This window comes from Oryctolagus cuniculus, chromosome 1 (genome assembly GCF_964237555.1).
Source record: "Oryctolagus cuniculus chromosome 1, mOryCun1.1, whole genome shotgun sequence".
Lineage (NCBI taxonomy): Eukaryota > Metazoa > Chordata > Mammalia > Lagomorpha > Leporidae > Oryctolagus > Oryctolagus cuniculus.
In genome coordinates, this window is record NC_091432.1 from 54,603,703 (window position 1) to 54,630,097 (window position 26,395).

The following is a 26,395-nucleotide window of genomic DNA, read 5'->3' on the forward strand; positions in this document are numbered from 1 at the left end:
CTCGGGGGCGGGGGGCGGGGGCGGCTGGCAGGTGGGGCCCGGGGGCCGGACTCCGCCTCCCTGCGCCCTCCCCGTTGGTCGGCGGCCGCCCAGCCCCGGCCCCTCTCCGGAGCCGGAACGCGATTGGTGGCGGCGCTTGTCGCTCGGAGGGGGCCGGGCCGCTCGGCGCCGCGGCTCGCCCCGCCGCCGCGCCGCTGCCGCCGCCGCCGCCGCCGTCCTCTCAGCAGCGCGGGCCGGTCGGACCGCCGAGGCAGCCGGCGCCCGGCGATGGGAAGCGGCGCGGCCGCGGACCCAGGCTGTGACAAAGTTTCCCAGACGCGCGTGCCGGGGCTCGCGGCTGCCGGCCACCCGTGACCGCTCCAGGATTTTTAATTTAAAGAAAAATCCACCTCGTTCTCTTTGTCAAGCTCTCTGTCCGGGTGGGCAGCGGCGGGAGCTGCAAACTTGGGCACGGCGGCTCCGCAGCCAGTGGGCCGGGCTTTGGAGGACCTTGGGACGCAGGTGCTGGGGCGCCCGGCGGCCCCGGACGTGCTAGGGGGTGTGAGCGCAGGAGAGTCCGGGGCGCGCGACCAGGAGGGTTCCCCGGGAGCTCTATATGGAGGAGGGAGCCCAGAATGGTGTGCACCAGGAAGACCAAAACTTTGGTGTCCACCTGCGTGATCCTGAGCGGCATGACCAACATCATATGCCTGCTCTACGTGGGCTGGGTCACCAACTACATCGCCAGCGTGTATGTGCGGGGGCAGGAGCCGGCTCCCGAAAAGAAGCTGGAGGAAGACAAAGGGGACACTCTGAAGATCATTGAACGACTGGACCACCTGGAGAATGTCATCAAGCAGCACATCCAAGGTACCGGCGTCCCGGGAAACTTGGGCCGCCCACGAGGCCGGGGAGTGCCCAGTGCCACGCGGGGTGCGCCGGGGCGGGTGCGCCTGCAGCCGGCCACCGCGGGGCCCCGGGACGGCAGATGCGTGGTGGTGGTAGGGCTGCGTGTGCGCTCTGGTTGGCGTACGGGACCGTCCGTGGCCGTGGCCGTGCGCGGAGCTGCCCGCGGGTGTGTGCAGGTAGCTGTCGCTGTGGGGGCGCGCTGCGCACGTGTCCCAGGGTGCTGCTCGCGGGCATTCGGGATGGCACGCGAGTCCATCTCGTAGTGTGTGTGAGTGTGAGTGTGTAGGAGCCACAAGGCAAAGGAACTCGTGTGGCCACTGTCAGGGACCGTCGAGATGCCAGCGCGGACGCTCAGGCTGCGGGACAAGCCGGGCCAGGGAGGTTGCATTGCCCCAGCGCAGCAAGGCTGTCGTGTGCCACTGGGAACGCAGTGTGTGTGGGTAGGTGGGTGGGTGGGTGTCTGTGGCTGGAAGGCTGCTTAAACCCAAAGTGGTTCCGCACCGCAGCCCGCGGGGCCAGGACCCCTCTCCAGGAGCAGGTGTCAAGGCTGGGAAGAAGCCCAGGGGAGGAGCTCCGTCTGCTGCGGTGGCACCTCCGCCCAGGACCTGGAGAACACGCCCGGGGCTGCGCCTTCGCGGCGGAGCGGCCCGGGACCAGTGAAGGCCGAGCCCTCCGGTAGTTCACTTCCAGGCCCAGCGAGCCGCCGGGGCAGGTCGGACCGACCGGCGCGGGGCGGTCCAGGAGTCAGAGGCTGCGCCCTGTGGGTGCGCTCCAGGCCAGCGCGGGGTTCCAGAGGGAGGGCGGGATGCGGAGCTCTGGATTCTGAGGCGACGGGATCTGAAGAGCCGTGGGAGGGAGAGGCGAGAGGCGGCGTTCTGCGCGCGAGCTCTGGTGCCGGCGCCCCGCGCACCTCTCACGTTCACACTGCTTTTTCTGCACGTCCCGGCGCCCCGGTGTTCCGGTGTGTAAGCGTCCTAGGGGCAGAGCCCAAGCTGGTTCACCTGTGAACCCGGCAGGCCCGCCAGACTGCGTGCAGCCACGGCAGAGCTTGGCACGTTGAAGGCTGACTCCCCCAGCAGCCCTGTCTCGTCCACACGTGGCTGTCTGCCTTGCAACCCTTGCCCCGCTGCCCTTGCCCCCGTCGGGACTGATGATCTGCCTGAATTTGGCGTGTCCTGCCCCGTGGTGGAACAGTTTCTTCCCAGGGCAGGTTGGGGTCGGAGCAGAGGAGCCGTCTGGGTCCGCTTTGCTCCCTGACGGATGTGAGTTAAGAACACACTTCCCCAGGAGAGCAGACCGATGCCACTTTCTTCTTCAGACCTGCCTCCCCCTCTCCATCTGGCCCAGGTTGTCTTGCGGTGGGTGCCTGGAGCTGCTGTCTCTTCCTTGTCATTTCCCACGCCCTGCCCTGGGTCCAGATCCACAGTTCATCAGCTCCAGAAGCGGGTGTCCGCCCCAGGGTGGTGGGGGACGGTTCCCGGGAGGCACAAGGCCATGCCCTCCTTCCACGTCTGTAGTTTGCCAACAGGTTTTGAGAGGTTTCTGGTCAGATTCCGCTTGTGTGTAAGTGTTCCTGGGAAATGATTCTCTCCTGCTTTTCTGTGTGGTCAGGGAGGGGGTGGGCTGGGTCCTGCTTTGGGCGGTGTTGAGGGGATGTTGTTAATCCGTGAGCTTCTCCCAGGGTGAGCCCCTATTATGTTGGCTGGGGATCGTGTCATGTAATTTATGAGGCTCTGTGTGAAAACAAGTGCGGTGGTGAAGTTCAAAGGGAGCCTTTGTGATTTTCTCCGAGGAAACCTTTAACTGTGTATTGTTCAGGAGATGAGTAAGAAAAGAGCAGGATCGGTGAAACGCGTGCCGGTCCAGTTCTCTTGTATGCGTGCAATGGCTCCTGTGGATGTTCAGAAATGACCACAGTCTCAGGACACAAAGGCCAAACCCACAGCCTGGAAGTGGGTGGGAAAGGGGCAGTGACTTGGGAAAGACCACAAATGAGGCAGAAGTTGGGTGGTTGTGCTGTGATGGTGTGGCAGTGATTGACAGCTCCCTGCAAGGTGCTGGAGTGCTCGTCCCTCCCCCTCAGTGACCCGGATTTTAGAAAGACAGATAAGGAGCCCCTGGGACTGGTCAAGGGCAGCTCTCGAAGGCAGAGGGTGGAAAGGGACCATACACCAGACTCCTGTACTCGGTGATAGAGGTTGATTCTGTGTAGTCCGCTGTCAAAGTCCTTCAGTCAGCAGAGCCTTTTGAATAATCCTGTTTACTTGGCTGAGCTGAGACAAATAAGGGGCAATAATAAAAAGGAGGGGCCCGGTGCCGTGGCTCACTTGGTTAATCCTCCGCCTGCAGTGCCGGCATCCCATATGGGTGCTGGGTTCTAGTCCCGGCTGCTCCTCTTCCAGTCCAGCTCGCTGCTGTGGCCCAGGAGGGCAGTGGAGGATGGCCCAAGTGCTTGGGCACCTGCACCCACGTGGGAGACCAGCGGGTCTCCCACCTGGCTCCTGGCTTTGGATTGGCACAGTGCCAGCCATAGCGGCCATTTGGGGGGTGAACCAATGGAAGGAAGACCTTTCTCTCTGTCTCTCTTGCTATCTGTAACTCTACCTGTCAAATAAGTAAATAAATAAAATTTTTTAAAAAAATAATAAGAAGGAAAAAATGGCTGGCGCCACGGCTCACTAGGCTAATCCTCCACCTGTGGCACCGGCACTCCGGGTTCTAGTCCCGGATGGGGGGCCGGTTCTGTCCCGGTTGCTCCTCTTCCAGTCCAGCTCTCTGATGTGGCCTGGGAAGGCAGTGGAGGATGGCCCAAGTGCTTGGGCCCTGCACCTGCGTGGGAGACCAGGAGGAAGCACCTGGCTACTGGCTTCGGATCGGCACAGCATGCCAGCTGTGGTGGCCATTTGGTGGGTGAACCAATGGAAGGAAGACCTTTCTCTCTGTCTCTCTCTCTCTCACTCACTGTCTAACTGCCTGTAAAAAAAAAAAAAAAAGAAGGAAGAATTATATAGCACCTGTTATACGCTGGACCCTCTTCTAAATGCTTTCCATGTGTTGACTGTTTAGTCTACACAGCCCTGTGAGGTAGGTGATAATAGCCCCATTCGACAGATGTGGAAACCAAGGCCGGAGAGGTTCCATGAATTGTCTAGGGTCATACCAGTGGTTCTTGGTAGTAAAGGGGTTTAAACACAGCTAGTGTGGCTTCACAGTCTAAATTCCTAACCATGTGCTCTGCTCTCTCCTGGGGCCCCCAGGTGAGAAGGGTTCCCTGGAACCAGTTGATGATGGTGGAAGTGAATGTGAGAGTTAAGACTTCAGAGGACGGTGGGGGCGATGGCATCAGCAGCTTTCCCACTCGGAGACGCTGGCCATGGAAGGACTCAGGGGGCTCAGGGTTTGGTTTGGTTTCCTGGCGAGAGGCAGAGGTGCCATTCACCTCGTGTTTGTTGCACACCCTGGCGTGTTCTGCAGAGAGTAGGCGTTGGATGGGTGAGTGGGTGAATGAGAGAGTACTCCGGCAGAGGCCTAGTGCACCAATTAGTCATTAATGAGAGCATTACCTTCTGCAAAGAACATGTTTTGCTCCAGAGGCGTGCTCAGGCTCCTCTTTCCGGAGGAAGGGAAGTCGTCCCGGAAGCTGCAAATGTCACAAAATGTTCCGCAGGATGTTCAGAAGGACTCGCAATTAGAAGAGGCTTTGGAGCGTCACCCTAGAGGTCTGTTCTCGTCATGACTGAAAAGTTTATTTTCCTCTTGGGGGTTGCAGTGATATTTCATTTTAATTTGTTTTCTGATTGAATGATTTAATTAGATGGTGTTTGAGAATCTCTTGGGAATGTAAATTGCAATTTTGAGTTTTTTTCCCCCCAACCAAATAGATGTTAAACGAGAGGGTAGAAAACTTCAGCTTAAAAAAAAAAAAAAAAAAAAAAGGATCCTGATAGCTTGGAAACACAAAATAAGTGTCATTACAGGTTTGGTTCTAGGAGGAGAAAGATCAGATGGGTGAGGCAGGTGGCAGAGGTAGAGAGTTTGCTGAAGGAGACCCAAGTGTTGGAGAACTTAGGGGAATGGAATTGCTAATTCACTGTCAAAAGCAAAAATGACTTTCTCCTTTTTCTGGTTAGGATCTTGTTGAATCTAGAAAATAATGTGCTAATGTTAAGAAAAAAAATTGTTTATTTTCAGTTTATTTGAAAGGCAGAGAAGCAGAAATCTCCCAGCCACTGGTTCGCTCCCCCAAAGTCTTCAACAACTAGGGCTGGACCAGCTGAAGCCTGGCGCCCAGAACTCAGTCATTGAGCCACAGTCACCGATACCTTCAAGGGTGCACATTATCAGGAAGCTGAAATTGGAAGTGGAGCCCAGACTCAAACCAGACATTCTGACTTAGGATGTGGGTATCCCAAGTGGCAGTTACCACTGCACCAAACACCTACCCCACAGAAAGTATTTTAAAATGTATAAAATTGTCCGTAATTCATTCTGCCCTAATAACTATTTTGCATTTTGAATATTCTTTACTAGCCTTGTCTATTTGCCTCTGCAGGTTTTTTTTTTTTTTTTTTTTTTTTACAAGATTGATTTATTTATTTGAAAGGCAGAGTTACAGAGAGACAGAGGCTGAGAGAGAGAGGTCTTCCATCTGCTGGTTCACTCCCCAGATGGCCTCAACAGCTGGAGCTGCACTGATTTGAAGCCAGGAACCAGGAGCCTCTTCTGGGTCTCCACATGGGTGCAGGGGCTCAAGGACTTGGGCCATCTTCTACTGCTTTTCCAGGCCATAGCAGAGAGCTGGATCGGAAGTGGAGCAGCTGGGACTCAAACCGGTGTTCATATGGGATGCTGGCTTTACCCACTACGCCACAGTGCCAGCCCCCTGAAGTTTTTTTTTTTTTTTTTTTTAAGGCTTATTTGCTTATTTGAAAGGCAGAATTTCAGAGAGAGAGAGAGAGAGAGAGAAAGAGAGAGTGAAATCTTCCATCTGCTGGTCGGCTCCCCAAATGGCTGCAATAGCCAGGGCTGGGCCAGACCAGAGCTAGAAACTTGGAACTCCATCCAGGTCTCCCACAAGGGTGGCAGAGGCCCAAGCACTTGGGCCATTATCTGCTGTCTTCCCAGATGTGTTAACAGGGAGCTGGATTGTAAGTGGAGCAGCCAGGTCTCCAACAGGTGTTGGTACAGGATGCTGGTGTCGCAAGTGGCAGCTTAACTACAATGCTGGCCCCTGCCCCCATATTTTAAAATGAAGGTATAGTTATGATTTATGTGTAATCTTGTAGTCTGCCTTTTTAAAATTTTCTTTTTGTTAGGAGCATTTTTTCATGTTTGCTACATAGTTCCCTGGCTCAACGTTTAGTTACTAGGGATGTAATCTGGGCGAGGCACTGCACTGGGGCAGTAGTCGGAGGTCACGGTGCTTGGAGCCACTCTCAGTCCATGTGGTCCAGTGTTGCTGGCAAAGGACAATGGGTTCCTCTCTTCCACACAGCCCGCTCATGAAATCCTGGTCAGAGAGGAGAAGGAAGGGGAATGTTACAAACATGCATTAAACGATAGTGTTTTGAAATTATGTAATTAAAGCATCTGGTTTTCATGTAGGTTCATGTGCCAGTCCTTTGATGTCAGGCCAGAGCACTGTCTTTGGGGTGGATTGCCGATCGGTATTCGGCTCATCTTCCTGGCACAAACAGCTCCTATGACATCCTGTTTACCAAGTCTGATTCTAGTTCTGTTTTCTTTAAAATTCACTGGGAGCTGAAAGGTACTAATGATGGTATCTCTGTACAGTAGCCTAGTTTTTTTTGTGATCTTTGTTTGACCTTTTGCAGTAATTTTTCTCACATGTAATTTGACTGCGATGTCAGTGACAACCTTTGGTTTAGTCTTACCAAAGCATTTAAATTAATTTTCTTAGAAACAGCAACTCTCATTGCTTTAGCAGTCAGATTTCATATATAATTAAATTGGGTGGTTACAGTGACAAGTCTGAATGGTGTAAACATGTCTGGGAACCAGCCCAGCAGGGGTAGGGGGGAGGTGATTGGGAGCCACAGTGGTTGAGAAGGGGCCACATGGAGGGACAGAGGTGTGGGGTTTGTTGGACAGAGAAAATGGAAAGCCCAGTGGATGTGGAGAGTGGACCAAGGTGGGGGTGTTTAGGAGAACTGTTACTGTGTTGTTAATGGTTGCATAGTATTCTCACATCCTGTGCCATTGTTGAGACAACCACTTCCCTATTGTTGGACATTCTCAGCAGAAGTCAATGTCTTCACCTCATTTTTTTTTTCTTTTCTTTTGAATTATTTTCAAGATGTACAGGGGTCTTCAAAAAGTTCATGGAAAATGTGTAATATGAAAAAGACTATGCATGGATTATCAAAGTTTGCATTCAGATAAATGCATCTTGTAATTCCGGTTTCCCATGGACCTTCCATAGTCCCGCCATGTTTCCAGAAGGGGGGTGAGCAGTGACTCAGAGCGCGAGTGGGACAGGCCTTTGGCCAGCAGTCGAGATGCCAGCCAGGACGTCCATATCCCGCATCCCAGAGCCTGCAGTTCATCCCCAGCCCAGGCTCCTGACTCCAGCTTCTTGCTAATGTGGACCTAGGGAGGCAGTGAGAATGGGTCCAGTATGTGGGCTCCTGCCATCCGTGTGGGAGAACTGAACTGAATCCCTGGCTCCTGGCTTTGTTGTGGGCATTTGAAAAGTGATCCAGCAGATAGGGGTTCTCTTTTGCTGCCTCTCAAATTAAAAGAAAAAACAAAAATTACTGTGGACATTTTTATGAAAACTGTTGTCCAAAAGGAAGGACTTGTTACAGAGCGGCTGACAGTAGTGTTACTGTACCAGTGTAATGGAGCTTGGCCAGTCTTGGTGTCATCATCCAATTTTTCTGGGCCAATGGAATTGCTGTCAAACACACTATTCTGTTAATTTGTCTTCCTCTGATGACCGTAGGCTGCTTCCCCCCACCTACATGTTTGCCTTCATTTTGTGAGAACTGCTGTGTCCTTTGCCCATTCTTCTCTTTTATCCATGTTTGTGTATTTTACATCTGTGTTTTATTTATAGCTATCTCTATCCATCGCGCCTGCCTTACATGCTACGTATACACTGATTGTTTTGCATAGATGGTCTAGGGGAGTAGTTTTCCCACTGTGTCCCCAGGCACCCCAAACCTTCTAGAAAGAAGGTTCAATAGGGACCCAAGAGGTAAAAGGCTCCGGAGGGGTCTCCCAGGCCCCACCTCTGGGCTCCCTCCCTCCCTGTAACTTGCACGCTCCCTGTTACTGTGTTCTCTAAAACATGTCATTATTTAGCAGCCTCTGCTTCTTCAGAAACAGGTTGAAAATCACTGGGGAAGAGAGGGAAGATCAGACTGTTACATTCTGGTGAGGGATGATGGAAGCAGGAAGAATTCAAGAGAGTAAACAAAGCTAAAAGGAAAGTGAATTCCTGGGTGGTGTTCCTTCAGCATCTATTTTCCCTCATGAATACCATGATTAATAATGTATTACATTATATGACTAATTTCTAAATCCATTATCTCACTTCACCAAATCAAGATCATCCCAACAATGGGAGAAATGGGTTATTAGCTGCATTTTGTTTCCTGAAACTTTATTAGGCATTTGGTGTGCATATTAATGCACATCGGGTCCCTAACAGCAGATTGCTCTGTTTGCTGAGTTGCAAACCTTAGATGGCCTCCAAGAATCAGAAGATGCCCTAGGCTTGGCGGTTCTAGCTTTTGGACATCACCTCGAATTAGCTGGTGTCCTCATCTGGTCCTTTGTGGGGCAGGGTTTGTGAAGAAGAGGACGGATTGTTTGCTGAGTGCTTGGCGTTTATTTGAGGAAAGGATGTCATTTAAATAGTGAAGCTGTTTGTCTTTCGGCGTGCACAGTGGCAGATGGAATTGTGTTGGGATGGTGATTGATATTTAGCGAGCGTTGAATAGCACGGCTTAGAGGTTGAGCCTAATTGCCTTGGTGACCAGCCCAGGCCCACATCTTTGTGCAGCAGACAAACCTTGCCAAAGTTGTATAACTTTTTTTCCCCATGGTCAGAGAATTTTCATTTTTAGCCCTAAGTGTGTAGGCTGTAAAATGAATGAATTCTACATTCTTTCCCACTCACTTGACGTGAATTGTTATTTGCCCTTGATAAGTAGGTAGGTGTAGAATCTCAAGGAGAATTCAGAATGAAAAATGTCAGAGAAGCACAGCCTGCTTTCCGGCCTTGGAGGTTGGCTTCAGTCACTTGGGTTGGGCTAATCTGTTTTCACGGGTACCGCTGGAATGCAGAGACCTATAGCAAGGCTACTGCAGCGTCTTCATCACCATCCTACAGGATGTCTGACCTCACTTCACCTGCAGAGCTGAGTGGACTATTTATAGTCTTGACCTGGGGCTGCATTGAGGGTCTCACTTGGGTTCTGTCTGGGAGCCTGGGAGCAGCGAGGCTGCCTTGCGGAGCCTCTTGGAGGGCAGTCCTGCTGGAGCTGATGTACGGAGGTCCTGAGTGATGAATGCCGCCAGCAGGCAGCAAGGTGGGGCTTGGGGAGAGAGAGAGAGGACTGTGCATGGAGCTGGAGGGGCAGAAGTCTGTACAGGTTGGGCAGGCACTGGGGTGGGGAGAAGAGGCGTTGTGGATGAGCTCTGCTGGTGATGCTCCAAGTCAGTGAATGGTGGGCTGGGCTTTTTACGCTGGGCGTGGAAGTCTCTTGAGGGCTGGGTAACCTGCCTTGAACTTGGCAGTGATTCAGCCATCCCATGGCTCCTACCACTGTTTTCTCAACAAATCCACTGTGCCTTGGGGTCACAGTCGGCTGCATTCCTCAGTGCGTCTGCTTGCCCCCACCCCACCCCCGTTCCTGACACACATGCCTTCACACGCAGGGCAGGGGCCCCGGGGCGGGCCAGGCTGCTGCCTGTCCCAGCACGCTGCCTTCATTCTCACTCCACCCCTTCCCTTCCCACTCACGGAACCGTATTAGTATGCAAAGGAATGCGATAACCTTGAAATCTCTTTAATTTACGCAAAGTTAATCATTCATATGTTTTGCTACTAAATTACAGTTAATAACAAATTACCTCACAAGTGCTCCAGAATACAGTATGTTGTGGCAGTGATTGAGGAAACTGGCATTCTGGAAACCTCTGGGTGGGTCTGCGTACCCCTGCTGGACCCTGCTGGGTGCAGCCAACTGAAGCTTTAAGCAGAAGGGTTCCTGGTTATCTGAAGGCTAAAGCTTCGGTAATTTTTATGGCTACATGACGGTGGATTAAAATATATTGCTAGACAGATCATCCCAGTGGGTATGCAGTTCTGAGAGGTAGTTCTTTTTCATTGCCTGACATTGAATTTCTGTTTTCTGAAGGTTTATTTTTGGGTAGTGAGGCTTCCCTTAATGGTGTTAGTCAAAATTCCTGTTATCCGGCCCCGGCGAGACACTGAGAGGCTTCCTGGGAAGTCACCCCTGAGACGGCATCGGAGCCCGCAGGTGCACCTCACTGGGCTCTGATCCACCACCACTGTCCTCCAGGAGCTCACGCAGGTACAGTGGGAAGAGCCAGAGAAGCAGCGTCTGCACCGCTCACCTTGGGGACGGCGTGTGGTGCAAATGGGTGCCTGCTGCCCGGGTCCTGGGTGGAGTGCGGCCCCGAACCAGCTCTGGAGCTTGTGGGCTCCTCCAGTCTGACATGCTGTCTGTCTCTGAGCTCTGGGAGTCTAGAGTGTAGGGCCATCGGGATCCTAGAGGAGCGGGTGGGCAATTCAGGAAGTCTGGCTGGATGGCACCTGAAGCTTGGGCTAAAAGTGTCGTGCTAATGACATCTGGGAGCCTAGGGGAACAGTAGCAAAATCGCCTGGGCCAACGAGTGTGGAATAAGAACACTAAAGAGACAGTTGAAGTGACAAATGGGAATCTTAGACAAACTGTCAATTGATTTTAGAGCAACAGGCGTAGCAACAATTGTGGTTTGATTGAATCAAGGACATGGAGGAAGAAAACTGCTCGTGCATGTCAGAGCTGGCTAGGTGCTGTCCTGCAAGGTTATTTAATTTATGTTATTTAAAGGGAAAAATGTATTTTTTTTTTAAATCAGTGATTCCTTTTCCTTTCCTTTTTGCAAGGTGATTGAAGTAGGATTTTGGAGGTAGGAAAATTAAGACTTAGAGAGTGCCATGCTTTGGATAGGATTTGTGTGTGGCCCTCAAAGGTTCAGGGCTGGCAGCTTGGTCTCGGTGCAGTGATGCGGAAAGGTGGCAGAACCGATAGGAGGTGGGGCATGGTAGGAGGTGATTGGGTTGCTAGAGGAAATATCCTCCACAGGGATTCATGAAGTTCTCCAGGAACCCTGGTTAGTTCCCACAAAGATGAGTGTTAGGAAGGAGCAAGCCCGGCTCCTGGGTCTCTGGCTTCCTGTCTCCCTGGAGACTGCTGTCTCCCTCCCGCACCCACTGTGGTGCCATCCGCCATGTTGGGAGGCAGCCAAGGGGCTGTCCCCAAAGGCTGACTCCATGCAGCCCCTTCATCCTGGACGTTTGGCCTCTAAACTGTAAAGTAAACACACTTCCTATGTCTTACCCAGCCTCAGCGTTTTGTCACAGCAGTGGGAGGTGTTTGCCCAAGGTCGCAGGGCTGATGGGTGGCCGGGGTGCAGAAGGGAAGCTGTCTCCAGGGTCTGTGCTGTCTGCAGAAGAGAAGAGAAAATGAAAATTTCACCCAAGACTGTGTTCAAGTGTGGGCTCAAAGGCCTCAAGTCAAGTGGGAGAGCAGCAAGAGAGGGAGCCAGACAGGGGGTGTGGCTTGTCGCACACAGGGTGGCAGAGGGACGAGGTCACGGTCTGGGTGGGTGTCTGGTGCTGTCACAGAGGCTGTGAGAGCTGTCTCTCCTGGATTACCATGGATCACTGTGGAGCCAGGTGCTCTTTTTATGTGCCCTTTTTAATTTTTTTTTAAATATTTTTTTTATTTACTTGAAAGAGTTACAGAGAGAGGTAGAGCCAGAGAGACAGAGAGAGGTCTTCCATCCACTGGTTCCCTCCCCAGTGGCCTCAGTGGCCAGAGCTGAGCTGATCTGAAGCCAGGAGCTTCTTTCGGGTCTTCCATATGGGTGCAGGGGCCCAAGCATTTGGGCCATCTTCTGTTTTCCCAGGCCATAGCAGAGAGTTGGTTTGGAAGTGGAGCAGCCGGGACTCGAACTGGCACCCATATGGGATGCTGGCACCGTAGGCCAGATCTTTAACCCTCTGCGTCACAGTACCAGGCCAGACTTTCTCTGTTTTAAACCTGTACGTGGAGCTGGCACTATGGTGCAGAGGGTTAAGACATGGCCTACAGGGCTGGCATCTCATATGAGTGCCAGCTCTAGTTCTGACTGCTTCAGTTCTGATCCAGCTCCCTGCTAAAGTGCTTTGGAAAGCAGTGGAAGATGGCCCAGGTCACTGGGCCCTTGCACCCACGTGGAGACACAGAGGAAGCTCCTGTCCTGGCCGTTGCAGCCATTTGGGGAGTGAACCAGCAGATGGAAGATTTCCCTCTCTCCCTCTCTCTCTCCCCTCCCTCTCTCTTTCCCCTTCCCTCTCTCTCCCTCTCTCTCTCTCTCTCCCCCCTCTCTCTCTTTCCCACCTCCCTCTCTCTCTCCCTCTCTCTCTCTCCCCTCCCTTTCTCTCCCCCCCCTTTCTCTCTATCTCTCCCTCCCTCTCTCTCCCTTTCTCTCTCTAACTGTACCTTTCAAATAAATAAATATTTTCAAAAACGAATAAAATAGGCCTGTACACGCAGATGTATGGGCAGGGAAGCCCTGGGTATACCTGATGATTGGTCACCGGGGCTTCTCTCAGTGCCTTCTGTTCGGCAGTCACTCCCAGGCCCCGGGCAGAAGCAGCTCTCCTGGTTACACCGCTCTGTTTCTGTTCACTGCCCTTGAACGCTGCCTTTCCTGAAGAGCAATAGAGGAGGCAGTGAGGGTCCCAGCAGCCCTGCCGACAGAGGCTGCCTCCTCTCTCCTTTGTTGTTTGCTCTGCCTTGTTTTCAGCTGTCTGAGCCTCGTAGGATTTGGAAAGGAAGAAACAATTGCTGTAAAGGAAAGCTCTAATAAAGTGGTTTGGGCACAAAACATCAGCAGCTGTTTATTTGCCCAAAACAGTAGGAGTCTGTATTAATAACCGTGTGAGTTATATGCTGGAAAGTTTAAAGTAAGCAAAAATCTTCCTGGAGCCCCCACAAAGGGGGCTTTTTTCCCTTTATTGGACTAATCTCTCTTCCTGTTTATGCTGGTGACATTTTCTATTATCCATGTGGAAGATCCTTTCTGATCTTCCGTTGCAGATTTATTTAGCTGTGCCTTGTTTCGCGTCCCCAGGCAGAGGAGTTCCTGGAGTTCTTTACTGCAGTTATAATGCTCGGTGTTTATGTGGTTCCTGCCTCAAAGGATTTCAACAAGTGGAGCAGGCTTTGTCTAATTAATCATCATCTTTCCCTGAAGGGAAGGAAGGAGCTGCAAGGAGTAGGAGCGGGGTGAGGAGGCTTCCCACCTGCCTGTCAGTTGCTCGGGCTTGGAGAAGTGAGTCTTGTACCATTTTGGTTTCTTCAGCTTCTAAAGCTCGTTTTAATAACAAGCTGATCCTCTGATTCGCTTTAGTTTCTGAAAGACTGCATGGAGGGAAGTGTAATATGCTGGAATCAGGAGTCAGACCCTCCAACTCTATAACCAGGCCAGGCTTTTTTTTTTTTTTAATGGTTAGAACTTGAGGATTTGTGTTATAAATGGAGTGCAGTGGCAGGTGACCCGAGGGGGCTTTCATCAGCACAGGGAGGAAACCGGGGAGGGAGGGCTGTGGATACAGGACTGAACTCATCTGGAAAGAGACGGAGAGGGGGCAGTCGGCACACGTGGAGCACCTGCTACGTGCTGAGTGGCAGGCGCCGCCTCGTGCCGGCCCCAGCCTGCAGCCCTGTGCGGGGAGGCTACCACCCTTGTTTTACCTCCGAGGCTTGGTGATTGTACTTAGCGTGTGCAAGCAGCTGGTGAGAGACAGACCCCCTATTGCCTCTCTTCAGCCCAAAGTAAGGGGCCAGGCCCTCTTGCTTTTCTGCTTGGAGGATGCTGACCAGGAGGAAACAAGCTCACTCCTTTCCCCAACAGAGAGGTTGCAGGCGAGGCTGGAGGCAGCCCTCTTGAGAGCCCAGGGCCCCAAAATGGGTTACTGGCGAGCGGCTCCTTGGCAAACTCTCTCCCTGGAGACGTGGGGGATGCCTGTGCCGGGAGCCCGCCTGGCCTCAGCCCTCTGGGAAGCTGAGAGGTGCCCCAGGTGTGCCTGTTCACAGCCAGAAATGTCACTTCTTTCCAGGAGAGGACATAGTGTGGACAAGAGCACCTCCCGCACTCATCCCAGCCATAGCTTTCCTTGGGGGTCCTCTCTTTTCAGGGCATGGGGTTGGGTATGGAACCCTAAGAGGGGACTGGCACAAAGAAAGGAAACAGCAGACATGGCCAGGCCTGCCGGCAACTTCCATTAAAGAGAGGGAATAGAATATTTGGAGTGGAATGTACAGAATAGCGGGCCCCTAGCTCTGTGGGTAGGTGTAGAACATGACCCCAAGGCTGGCATTATTTGTTAGGGATTGGGCCTGGGCAGGAAATGGATCCCTGTGGGTGGCTGGGAGAAACTGCAGGTGTACCTCCAGATTCCGGTAATCCCTGTTGGGGCGGGACTTTGAACAACTTTCAGTCACATGCTCAGAGTCTTCCTTCATTCAATAAGCATTTCTTGAGCACCCATCAGTGCTGAGGATGTATCGACGGAACAAAGACGAAAATATGAAGGGATTGCAATGGATCAAGCTGCTTGGGGATCTTCCACAAGCACCAAGAGTTGAAGAAGGTAAGATGTGAGCCATGTATGTCACTAGGGGAACAGCCAGTGCAAAGGCCCTGAGGCAGGAATGCATCTGGTGTGTTTGAGTGACAGTAGGGTGGCCAGTGCGGATGGGGCAGAGCAATGGTGGGAGAAAGGAGAGGGGGGTGAGGCCAGATGGAGCTGGTTGTACAGCCTCAGAGGCATTGTAGAAGGATTGCTCTGGAAGGCTTGGAGGGCCACCAGAAAGGGGGAGGGCAGAGAATCCAAGTTTTTCTTTATTTTTAAGTTTAATTTTATTTAAAAAGTTTAAAAAATTATTTTAGTTTGTTTGGAAGGCAAAGAGAGACAGAGACAGAGACAGATAGACAAAGTGAGGTCTTCCGTTGGCTGGTTCCTTTCTCAAATGCCCACAACAGTCTGGGCTGGGCTAGAACAATGCCACAAGCCCAGAACTTGGCCTGGTTTCCGTGTGGGTGGCGGAGATCCCTAGTGTTTGAGCTTTCTATCATCTGCTGCCTTCTAAGATGCACATTAGCAGGAGCCTGGAATCAGAAGCAGAGGCGGCCGTGGACTCAGGCAGCTCCAGGATGGGACAGAGGTGTCCCAAGGGGCACCCTCACCACCGCACCCGGTGCCACCCATGCCCAGTGTTTAAAGGCACCAGTCCAGGCTGCTCTGTGGTGCTCCCCAGGTACCACTCATGGGCTCGGCACTGCGTGGGAAATGACAAACCACCCAGGACCCAGTCCCTTTTCCTAAAAGAGCTCCTCAAGCTGACTGAGAAGGCAAAGCGAGAAGCAGTTGAGGCTCTATGCACACTGACAGACATGACGAAGGTTAAATGGAATTCTGGGAGCGGGAGCTGTCAGAATAGACTTCACGGGGGTTACCGGGACGTCTTTGAAGACTAAAGAGGATTTAGAGGAGTGGAGCAGGGAAGATTTGAGAGGGCAAGTTCGGTTATTAAACAAAACCAGTAGCTGCCGTCTATGTGTGTGGGGGGGGAGGCTCACCAAGTCTGTTCATTTCTGGTGCCTCAGTTTCCCCAACTGTAGAAGTGAGGACACTTCTTGCCCACCGCAGGATTGTGCCGATGAAATGAGGTGATGTACAGGGAGGCACCCATGCTGCCTCCAGGGGCTGGGGCGCAGGGGAAAGCTGGGTCTGTCTTTCCTCTGTTCCCACTGTCTTTCCTTTTTGGAGCTTATGTGAAAAATGTGCTCAGGAAGATCTCTTCCGGCTGTGAGGCTTAGAGACGGAAGTTGAGCCCTGGCCCAGTGCAGCCAGCTAGGGCTTCCCCTGTTTAATCAAGCCTGAGAGAGCCATACGTGAGCTCCGAGGGGCGCCCTAAGGACAGCCTGTCACACCTGCCCAGGGCCACTCCGTGGGACTGACGGCTGCTTTGAAGTCCTGAGACCGCCAGCCTGGGGACCTGCCCTTGGGTTTTGGAAATCTCTGAGAGAGATCCAAAAAGAAAATGGAATTAAGAGATGCGCTTATTTTCACAAAGAGAGTGAGAGCAAGAGGGAGAACAGGCAGAGTGCCTGTCTGCTGGTTCACTCACCGCGTGCCCTCCTGGCCAGGACTGGGCAGGACTGAAGCTGGAGCTAAGAGCTGGGAATGCAGCCTGGGTCTCCTGATGTTGAAAGAAGAACCAGATTCCCCGAGTCATCCTTGCCAGCTCCCAGGGTCTGCATCAGCAGGAAGCTGGAGTCAGGAGCCAGAGTCTGAACCCAGGTGCTCAGGTGTCTTAATGGCTAGGGTAGGTGCCTGCTCCCAAAAGATAAGATTTTTGATGTAAACATTTTTGAAATCTATGCATAGATTTGTTTTCTCCAATACTCTGCATTTCCCATGAACGTTTTGAGGACCCTCGTATTTGTTTTGTAGAACCTATTTGGTGTTGCAGCCCGCAGCCGACAAGGGTGGGGATGTGTAGGGTGGCTGAGACCTTGGCTGGAGGGGGAGGACTGCACGCTGTCCTGTCTCCTGGCTCCTGAGTCTGATCTCCCAGCCCGCTGGGAGAAGGGGTCTTCTTGAGGAGAGACTGGTCTCTTCTTGCATCACCCTCCAGACGGAGTTGCAGCCACATCAGCCCATCTTCCTGCCACAGTGGATTCGATGGAACTCAGAACAATGTGGTTTATAGTGTTGATCCCAGGCAGGTCCATGTGATTTCAGACGATCATCAGGAAGATTCAATTTAATCATCTCTTTCTTCCTCCCCAACCAAATGTGCATTTTGTTGCATGATATAGTTTTTTTTTTTGACAGGCAGAGTGGACAGTGAGAGAGAGAGACAGAGAGAAAGGTCTTCTTTTGCCGTTGGTTCACCCTCCAATGGCCGCCGCGGCTGGCGTGCTGTGGCCGGCGCACCGCGCTGATCCGATGGCAGGAGCCAGGAGCCAGGTGCTTTTCCTGGTCTCCCATGGGGTGCAGGGCCCAAGCACCTGGGCCATCCTCCACTGCACTCCCTGGCCACAGCAGAGAGCTGGCCTGGAAGAGGGGCAACCGGGACACAATCCGGCGCCCGGACAGGGACTAGAACCCGGTGTGCCAGCACCGCTAGGCGGAGGATTAGCCTAGTGAGCTGCGGCACCAGCCGCATGATATAGTTCTAATACATATTCTTTACAACTTGGAGATAGATCTAGTTTCACATATGGGAAGGTACACACTGCATTTTTAAAAAGTGCTTATCTACTTAAGTACACAAAGTCCTTGTCAAAAAGATTCCTTTCTAGTGACAGCAGAAAACTGAGGGATGGTTTTGAATTTTTTTATTTAAGGAGATTTTAGTAATTCATTGTGATACTTCCTGGGCAGTAAACTTATTTCTTGATTAGCAGGAGTTGTTTTGAGCACTTGTTGGTAGCAAGCCTTCAAAAATAATAAAAACAATTATTTTACTTTCATGAGACCATATGATTGTGAATTTCGAATGTTCTCCAGCAAGAGCCATTTTTTAAAGCAAAACAGCACAAGTATTTTTAGGTTTGTAATGACTTTAGAAATACAGAAAGTATTCACTGGTCTTTGTAACAGAAAAATAAAATGTCTAGTAAATTACATCCTGGTAAATGTTAGAATATTTTTAAAAATTATAATTATTTATATTATTTATCTTAAAGAGGGAAGTGGAAGAGAGAGACGAGAGAGAGAGAGAGAGAGAGAGAGAGAGAGAGAGAGAGTTGTATTTTTGCATCTGATGTTCAAATCCCAAACAGCCAGAGCTGTGCCAGGCTGAAACTAGGAGCCAAGAACTCAACCCCAACAAGTGTCTCGGGCACAACTAACTGAACCATCACCTGCTGTCTCCCAGGATGCACGTGAGCAGGAAGCTGGGCTTGGGGGTAGACTCAACCCCAGGCCCTCTGATGTACGATGCAGGCGTCCCAGATGGTGTCTTAACTTCTCTGCCGACACCTGTCCCAGAAACTTTCAGTACTGCGCCGTGCAGCTCAGTGCAGCAGTCATCCCTCTTTGCTCACATAGCAGCAGAGCAGGGCGAACCTTCCTCCCTTGGCAGGCCTGACATCGTAACTCAGTTGTGAAGGCTGTCGTCTGGGTGTGGAGTCAGAACAAGCCAGAGCTGGAAATGGCATCAGTACCCTCTTCCCAGACTATTTGCCCAGGGATCTCCGACCCAACACAACTTGGTGACTTCCCGGGATGCTCTGCTGGGCCTTGCAGGCTCTGGGATGGGGATCCACTGGTCCCGAACCCAAGTCTGGGAACTTTGCCTCCATGCCCAGTAACTTCCCTCAACTGCAGGCATTTCTGCAGTGGGGAGGTAAATCCTCGGTTGAGAAGACGTGACAAAATGTTTGTGGAAAAGTGGAATGGAAAGATAAGTTTGTTTTGGTGCAAACGGTTTTGGAAGCCATGCATGGGGCCGGGGGTGGGGGAGGAGGGTCTTCAAAAAGTTTATGGAAAATGCATATTATGGAAAAGCTATGCATGGTCTTATCTCTAAATTCCATTTTCCACAAACATTTTGAAGTACCTCGTGTACTCTCAGATGAATCCAGGTACATAAGGCACAAGGGCTTGGACAGACTCCCTGGTTCTTTCTAAGGGGGGGGGGAGGCGCGGTTCCTGCCTTCTTGCCCTGCCTGGGTTCATAAGGCTTGTACCCCACCACCTGGGATCATCCTCTGGATGAAGGACCCAGCAGTGTTGAGCAGGGCCTGGCACTCTTTGGGTCTGGTCTGTGCATTATGGTTCCTGGTTCTGTCTGGGGATGGAGCTTCTACCCAGCCTTTCGAACCAGAGCAGTGCAGCAACGAGGGAGGAACAGAGACTTTACAGCAAGGAGATGGAGGAAAAACAGCAAGAGGGAAAACGGACATGTATCAGGCACCTACTGTATGCTTGGCACTGTTTAATTCAGTTCATGTTATTTAGTCTTTAACATAAGCCTGAGAAAACATTGGCCCATTTTAGAGATGAGAAAATTGTGCTATAACCATCCATCTGCACTTCCTTTTACACTGTGGGTTCCTCAAAGGTAGAGAGTGAGCCCTGCTTTTTCCATTTTCCAGCATTCCAGAGAGTGCCTGGTACGTGGCGGAGCCTAAGGGGGTTATTCGTTGAGAGACTAAATGAGTAAATAATCAGGCCTGCTCAGAGCCTCCCCGGGAGAGGCAGTGGCAGGATTCGCACCCAGGTCTGTGGCTGCTGGACAAGAGTTCAGGGAACTGGCGAGCAGTTCTCACCCTCCCAGGCTCGGGTGTGGCTTCTGCACGGCCTTGCTCTTGCTGCGTCTGCCTTTTGGTGCACTCCTGGGGTCTGCCAGCGCTGCGTGGCTTACACTGCTGTTTCGAGGGTTAATCAAAGGGAAGCGGAAGCTCAGTGGGGTGTGTGTGTGTGTGTGTGTGTGTGTGTGTGTGTACAGTGTGCTTTCCTGCACCGAGATCCCCCAGGGCTCAGCTGGTGAGAAGCCCGAAGCCTTCAGGGGACCCTCCACATCCTTGTCTTAATAAAGCTGTCGCTTGTGGTCACTTTCAAACTGGAACAATCCTGTGGGTACAGACAGGAAAAATAAATCTGCACCCAAAGCAGAGAAGAAAGCCAGGAAATAGGCAGCTGTGCCCGTGTTCCTGTGTCGAGGAGGGGTGGGGTTGAGGTCATGTTTGTGGATACCTGGAGAGCAGAGAGAAGGGACAGAGCAGAACCTCATGTCTGGAAATGAACAAGAATTCCCAGGGCTCCACAGGAAGGGAACATCGGCCTGTGGCTTTCCCTTCTCCCTGGGTCTCCTGCTGGGGCCTGTGAGAACCCCAGAATGAATCCTTCTGTCTCATGGGGTAGGAGTGCACTGGCCTTTGGTGTTTCACACTCAGAGACAGAGGCAGGAATCCTGGGCAGCCAGGGGGAGGCACTGAGACACCCAGTCTGCCCTGGGACATCTCCGGAGCAGGTGGCACAGGAGCAGGGCTGGCAATCCTGGTTGTCTGGTGGCCTCCTGCAGAGCTGTCCACTCGTGGTGTGGACCCTCCCCATGGCCTGGCATACCTGCTCCACCCTCTGCACTCAGCAAGCACAGGAAATGCACCCTGGAAGGTTCTCCCAGCTGCCACCATGGGCAGGGAACAGCCCCACAGCCAGAACCACGAGACTGTGGCTCCTCCTTCCTATTATTTGCTGATATTTTCAATTTGAAAAGTCTTTTAATCAGTAGTGTGGAAGAGGGCCTAGTGGACACGGTGTGTGTAGGGGGGTAGAAATTGAAAATGTCATCTAGAAATGATGATTCCATTCCTCTTTGCCTGGGCAGGCAGGTGGCTGTCTCACCTTCTGCCCACCGCCGGGAGCAGTTGCTGTGGGTCAGCCGAGGAGAGCAGTGATTTTATTTTCCTCTTTATGTCCAACAGATTGTGTAGCCCTTGGGGTGTGGGGGCTGCTGGAGTGAAGCTAGGGCCTGGAAACTAATTACGCTTCTCTGCACGGCTGCGCTGGTTAAACCAGACTGTCGCGAAGCTGGTTCTGCCCTGGGGCCGCAAAGCTCCCCAAATTCCTTTCCTCTCTTACTTTGCCTCGGGAGCTGAGGCCTTTTTGGGTTTCGCCAGTTTGAGAAAGCAGGAGCGAGTTCCAGGGAGCTCCTGCACGGCTCTGCGATGGCGCCCTGGGTTCTGGCTGCTAACGCAGGGTGCTGTTCTTCCTCCAGCTCAGACGTGGCGCTGGAAGAGAAGGAAGCAGGCTTCTGGTGTCGGGCGGACTTGGCTCCAGCCCTGGTGCTGGCACGGCCTGTGTGACGCTGCCAGGGCTGCCCAGCGAAGCTAGGACTGGAAGCAGATCGCTGGTCCACCTGAGCCCTCCCCACTTCCGGCTGCGCGGGTCCAAGAACGGAGCAGCTGAGGAGCGAAGCTGCCTAACTTTCCTGATGCTGAGACCCAGCCAGGCCCATGGCACGGTCTGCACGGGGACATCAGTGGAGACGACACATGACAAGGATAAGCAGACATTCAGTCATGCTTTTCCATGGACTTCTACTAGTTAAATGGAGACATGGCATCTAGGTCTGTTCAGGCTGCTACTGTAATAAAGATGCCATGCACGAGGTGGCCTCTTGGCAACAGACGATTATTTCTCACGGTCTGGAGGCTGGAAGTCTGGGGTCAAGGTGTCAGTAGGTTGGGTATCTGGGGATGGCCCTTTCAAGGCAGCTGCCTGGGGTCCTGTTTATAAGGATGCTAATCTCATTCATTTGGCTCCACCCTCATGACGGCATTACCCAGGGCCTTACCTCCTAATACCACCACCTTGGAAAGGGTAGGATTTCAGCCTAAGGATTTGGGGGAGCAGCATCACTCAGACCACAGCCTGAATGGTTACATACACATGCATAAGCCACAATTTTTCCATCTAAGATAACACACCTGCTGTCCTTCGCAGTAACTCCAACACCCCACTGTCTGTCCCTCCCCGATCCACGAGTTCCCCAGCTAACCAGAAGTATCAAATAACACTGGTGCCAATAAAACCCTTTTTAAGGACAGCAAGGGAATTTTTAAATATTGGGTGGGAGCATTTAAAAATATAGACTTTGTGGCAACATGGAGATAATGCATATTCAATTTGAACAAAATCTCAAGCAATCAGGCAGATGCATATTTTTGGGAGTGGGGGGTGGGAGAATGGGTATGTCGCCCTGCTGGCTGAGGGCATGGGACCTGTCTGTCATCTCAAAACCAGATTCCCCTGGAGACTGGGAGTCAGGTTTGAGGACAACTTGGGAATGAAGTGCCAGGGACGGTCCTACCTCCTCCCCACCCGCACCTCTGCCAGGGCACACTCCTCTTGGCTACTTTACATGCCTAGGCTTTTACTGAGAAAGTCCTAGGTCTCTGCAGAGAGAAACCTCCCTAGCATGGACGGTAATTTGGTGCCTGGTTACAGCCTGTGAGGGTGGGTGTGACATGGCAAGACTTGGTCTTGGCTGCTGAGGGCCATGTAAGCACAGTTCTTTCCATGTTGAATTCTCATTAGAATTAATTGATGTCCTTGGAGAACCACTGAACACTGAATCGTGATGGCTGATGGGAAGACACAGCTTAGAACTGTCCTCTTTTGAAGGAGATTTTCTATCAGCCAGGAGTCCCTTGCAACATTTCAGGAAGCCAGATTTTAGCAACTATATATTCCCAGGTTATAGAGGACAGCCCAGCTTCAAATATTTTGAACCACTGTCCCCAGAAACCATATAAACAAGTGGAACATTCCAGTATTTCTGAAATTTACTGCCCATCTTGACTCCTGTACCTGGAAGCAGCACAAAGTCCTTGGCAGACCTCATGCCCCTTACTTTTAATTTGGAAAATATGGTCACAATGAAGCAAACAGAGCCCTGGTAAATAGAGCCAGCTGTTCTCTAAACGATTCTCTCTTTTTTTGGCAGTGCAAATCACATGGGGTTAGGAGAAGCACTCCTGGAATGGCAGTATGAGCAGCTCCGTGGATCCTCTCCCCAGTGAACCAACATAACTAGTGAAAATTATCTTAAAAAATAAAATTAATTTATTTAAAGTATCTGGAAGTTGTCCTAAGGGCATACATCAAGCGAGGAAATGTTCAAGAAAATGTGCTAAATTTCAGTAAGAACAGCAAGCGTCTGTGGTATTTGAGCCCTGATTCACTCCCTCCCAATCCAGTCCAGTGGGACAGAAGCTCTACTTTGGGCAGATATGCAAAAGAAGAGGGGGTTCCCTTGAGCCCAGCTTCTATTCTAGAGCCACTGTTTCTCCCCCAGGGCAACCTCTGGCCTGTTTGATGCAACCCAGCAGAAGCTCTGCCTTAGGCTGAGATTACTGGACCTTTATTAGCCCCGTGCGGCTCACGTGTAAGGTGCAGTTTCCATGCCGGGACAACAGTCCAAGAAGCCCAGTGACTAGTGGCCCACCCAGCATCTCCCTGCAAGAGGAGGGTTGTCACTCTGCGAGAAGCTATTGTTTCCGGCCCTGACCACAGGGCAGTGGTGCAGAGATTCTGCCAAGGTGCAGAGGCAGGCTGAAAGAATGCAGAGCTCCATGGCTTTTCCTAAAGGGGTTAGCTTTACTTGGAATGGAGTGTGAGGACGTTCAAGCCTAAGAACAACTGGTGAGTATTTAAGAGGAGGTTGGGAGCTCATAATAGTGACGACAAGAGGACAAGATATGAACCAGAGATGCAGACATCTGGGGTCAAAACGGTAGGTCAGCTAAACAAGTTAATGCTCAGCAGAGTGAACCTGAGAAAGAGGCATCTCCTGGGGTCAAAGCAGTAAGGCCAGCCAGCCAATTAGACACTCAACAGAGGGAACCAGAGAAAGACACATTAAAGCAAGACTACCCCTATAGAAAAGTCCAGGTTGAATTGGATCAGGCTGTGGAGCCATTTCTGTCTAAAGGCACTGTTAGGAACAATAGAGCCATTCGGTATCCCTTAGTTGAGACTAACAGGTGGGTGTGATACCAATAGAGCAGTCCAGCCAGAGCTTAATAGGGGGATAATCAAAAGCGCTGGTTTAGAAAGGTCTCTGCTAAAATCACTGTAATTCCAGAGGGCTACAGTGCAGGAGTCAGGGACATGGTGCACGTGTTCTAGGTTTCACCCCCCCCAAGGAGTGACATCAGAGACTGCGCATTGTAGAGGAAATGTCTTCACTGGAGCACTCCATCCAAGGTATTAACCAATGAAACAAGTCCTTGCGAGGGGGGAGGGACAGTATCAGTATCCAGAATAGCTAAAATACATGATCTTAAATGACTTATTTTCTTTTTAAGAAAAACTTAAGTTTTTATTTAATGAATGTGTTTTTTCATAGATACAACTTTAGGAATATAGTGGTTCTTACCCATATCCACCCTCCCCCTGCCAACTGCCATCCCACCTCCCTCTCCTTCTCCCATCTCCTTCTTCATTATGGTTCATTTTTAGTTTGGTTTTATATAGAGAGGACCAACTCCATGTTAAGCATAGATTTCAACAGTTTGCACCCATGCACACACACAACATATAGAATACAGTTTGAAAACAAATTTTGCAGTTGATTCTCATAGTACAATTCATTAAGGATGGAGGTCCTATAAGGGGAGTTAAGTGCACAGTGACTTCTGTTGTTCCTTTAACAATTAACACTCTTATGTATGACATCAGTGATCACCCGAGGCTCTTGCCATGGGCTGCCAAGGCTATGGAAACCTTTGTGACCATAGACCCATCAGTATTTGGACACGGCCATAAGCAAAGTGGAAGTTCTCTCTTCCCTTCAGAGAAGAGTGTATCCTTCTTTGATGACCCTTTCTTTCCACTGGAGTCTCACAGAGATCCTCCGTGTAGGATTTTTTTTTGCCACAGAGTCTTGGCTTCCCATGCCTGAAATGTTCTCATAGGCCTTTCAGCCAGACCAGGAAGCCTTAAGGGTTGATTCTGAGGTCAGAATGTTGTTTACAGTGAATGTCATTTTAGGAGTCTGCTGTGTGGACTGCTTCCCATATTGGACTTTCCTTCCTTTTTAATTCTATTATTATTACCAGGCATTTGATGTTATTTTTATGATTGCTTTTATACTTAAACCTATCTATAAGTTGACTTTAACACCTAATATGATCATTTTAACAGTTAAGATGGCATTTATACCACCGATTTTTATGGGTTTGGAGTCCCATGACAAGTTTTTAGGCTGTACCCTTAGAGGTAAGTCTGTAGGACTGTATGCAGAACTATACTGCTTTACAGTTATAGACTACCTCCTCCCTCTCTTATTCCCCCTCTTATTTTTAACTGAGATCTTTTTCTGATTGACTTAAAATATGTATAATTAGCTCTATGTTACACAAAGAGTTCAATGTATAATATGAAGAAGAGAAAAGAAAAAGAAAGATAGAAAACAGAGAGAAAACAAAACAAAACAAAAAGGACATACAAAATAAAAAGTAACAATAATAAACTGTCCCTCAACAGTCAGGTCAAGGACTATTCAAGTCATTGATTCTAAAAGTGTCAGTTTTGCTTCTATAGCTTTAATGACTGATTTTCAACAAATGTGTTGTTCATGCACAAGAAAAAGCATTTAACAGAAATTGTCTTTGAGCAGACCTGGATGCTGGACCTACAAGAAAAAACATTAAAATCATTATTACTATTTTTTCCAAAGAACTAAAGGAAACTACACTGAATGAATTAAGGTTTTATGACAATGCCTTAGTGATAGGTAATATCAATAAAGATAAGTTATGAAAAATAAGTGGGGATTCTTGACTTGGAAGTATAAAAAATGAAATGAAGCATTCACCAAAGGCACTTAAATATATATTTGAGTTGACAGAAGAAGGTATCAGCGAAGTTGAAGGGAGATCAATAGAGGTTGCTAATTATACAGAAAAGACAAAAAATAATGATGAAAAATGGGCAGAACCTTAGACAAATGTGAGACACCATTAAGTGCACCAGTGTTATGTTTCATAGCAGTATCAGAAAGAGAAATGAGGAGAAAATATACTTGATGAAATAACAGCTGAAAACTTTCCAAATTTGATGAAGAATACTAATTTTCACATTCAAGAAGCTCAAAAAGCTCTGTGTAGGATAAAAAGAGGTCCACATCCAGACATATGAGAGTCAATATGTTGAAAGCTCAGACAAAAAGAAAATCTTGAAAGCAATAACAGAAAAACCACTCATCATCTACAAGGGAATACCAATAAAATTGACAACTGACTTCTCATCAAAAACAATGATGGCCAGAAGGCGTGATATGTATTCAGACTGCTGAAAGGGAAAAATAAAACTGCCAACTTAAAATCTGTCCTTCAAAACTGTCTTTCAGAAATGAAGGCAAAATAAATAAATTACCAGATAACTAAAAACAGAGACTTTGTTGCTGTCAGGCCTACCTTACAAGAAATAGCACTGCAGGTTCTTCAGGCTGAATGCAGGTGACATAGGAATAATCCAATTTACACACAACAAAACCCCAAGTGCACCTCTGAAGGTAATTACATAGGCAATTATTAAAAATAAAATAATTGTATATTCCTTCCCCTTTTGTTCTCTTCACTGACTTAAAAATAAATTGCATATGTAGTATGCATATAAATAATTGTGTTGCTGTGCCTATAACATATTTGTAATATACAACAGTGGGAAACA

At 50.2% G+C, this 26,395-nt stretch overlaps 1 protein-coding gene across 2 annotated transcripts in view; it reads left to right on the forward strand.

The window, feature by feature from the left end:
* Nucleotides 1-205: 205 nt before the first annotated feature.
* Nucleotides 206-26,395, forward strand: part of GALNT18 (polypeptide N-acetylgalactosaminyltransferase 18) — a 342,573-nt gene continuing 316,383 nt past the window's right edge. The window contains exon 1 of one of the 2 annotated variants that reach the window (XM_008266222.4): nt 206-849. In XM_008266222.4, coding sequence (XP_008264444.1) covers nt 615-849 — 235 coding nt within the window. In that variant the 5' untranslated portion in view covers nt 206-614. The remainder of the gene's footprint in view (nt 850-26,395) is intronic. The other variant, XM_070073272.1, reaches the window with a different exon arrangement.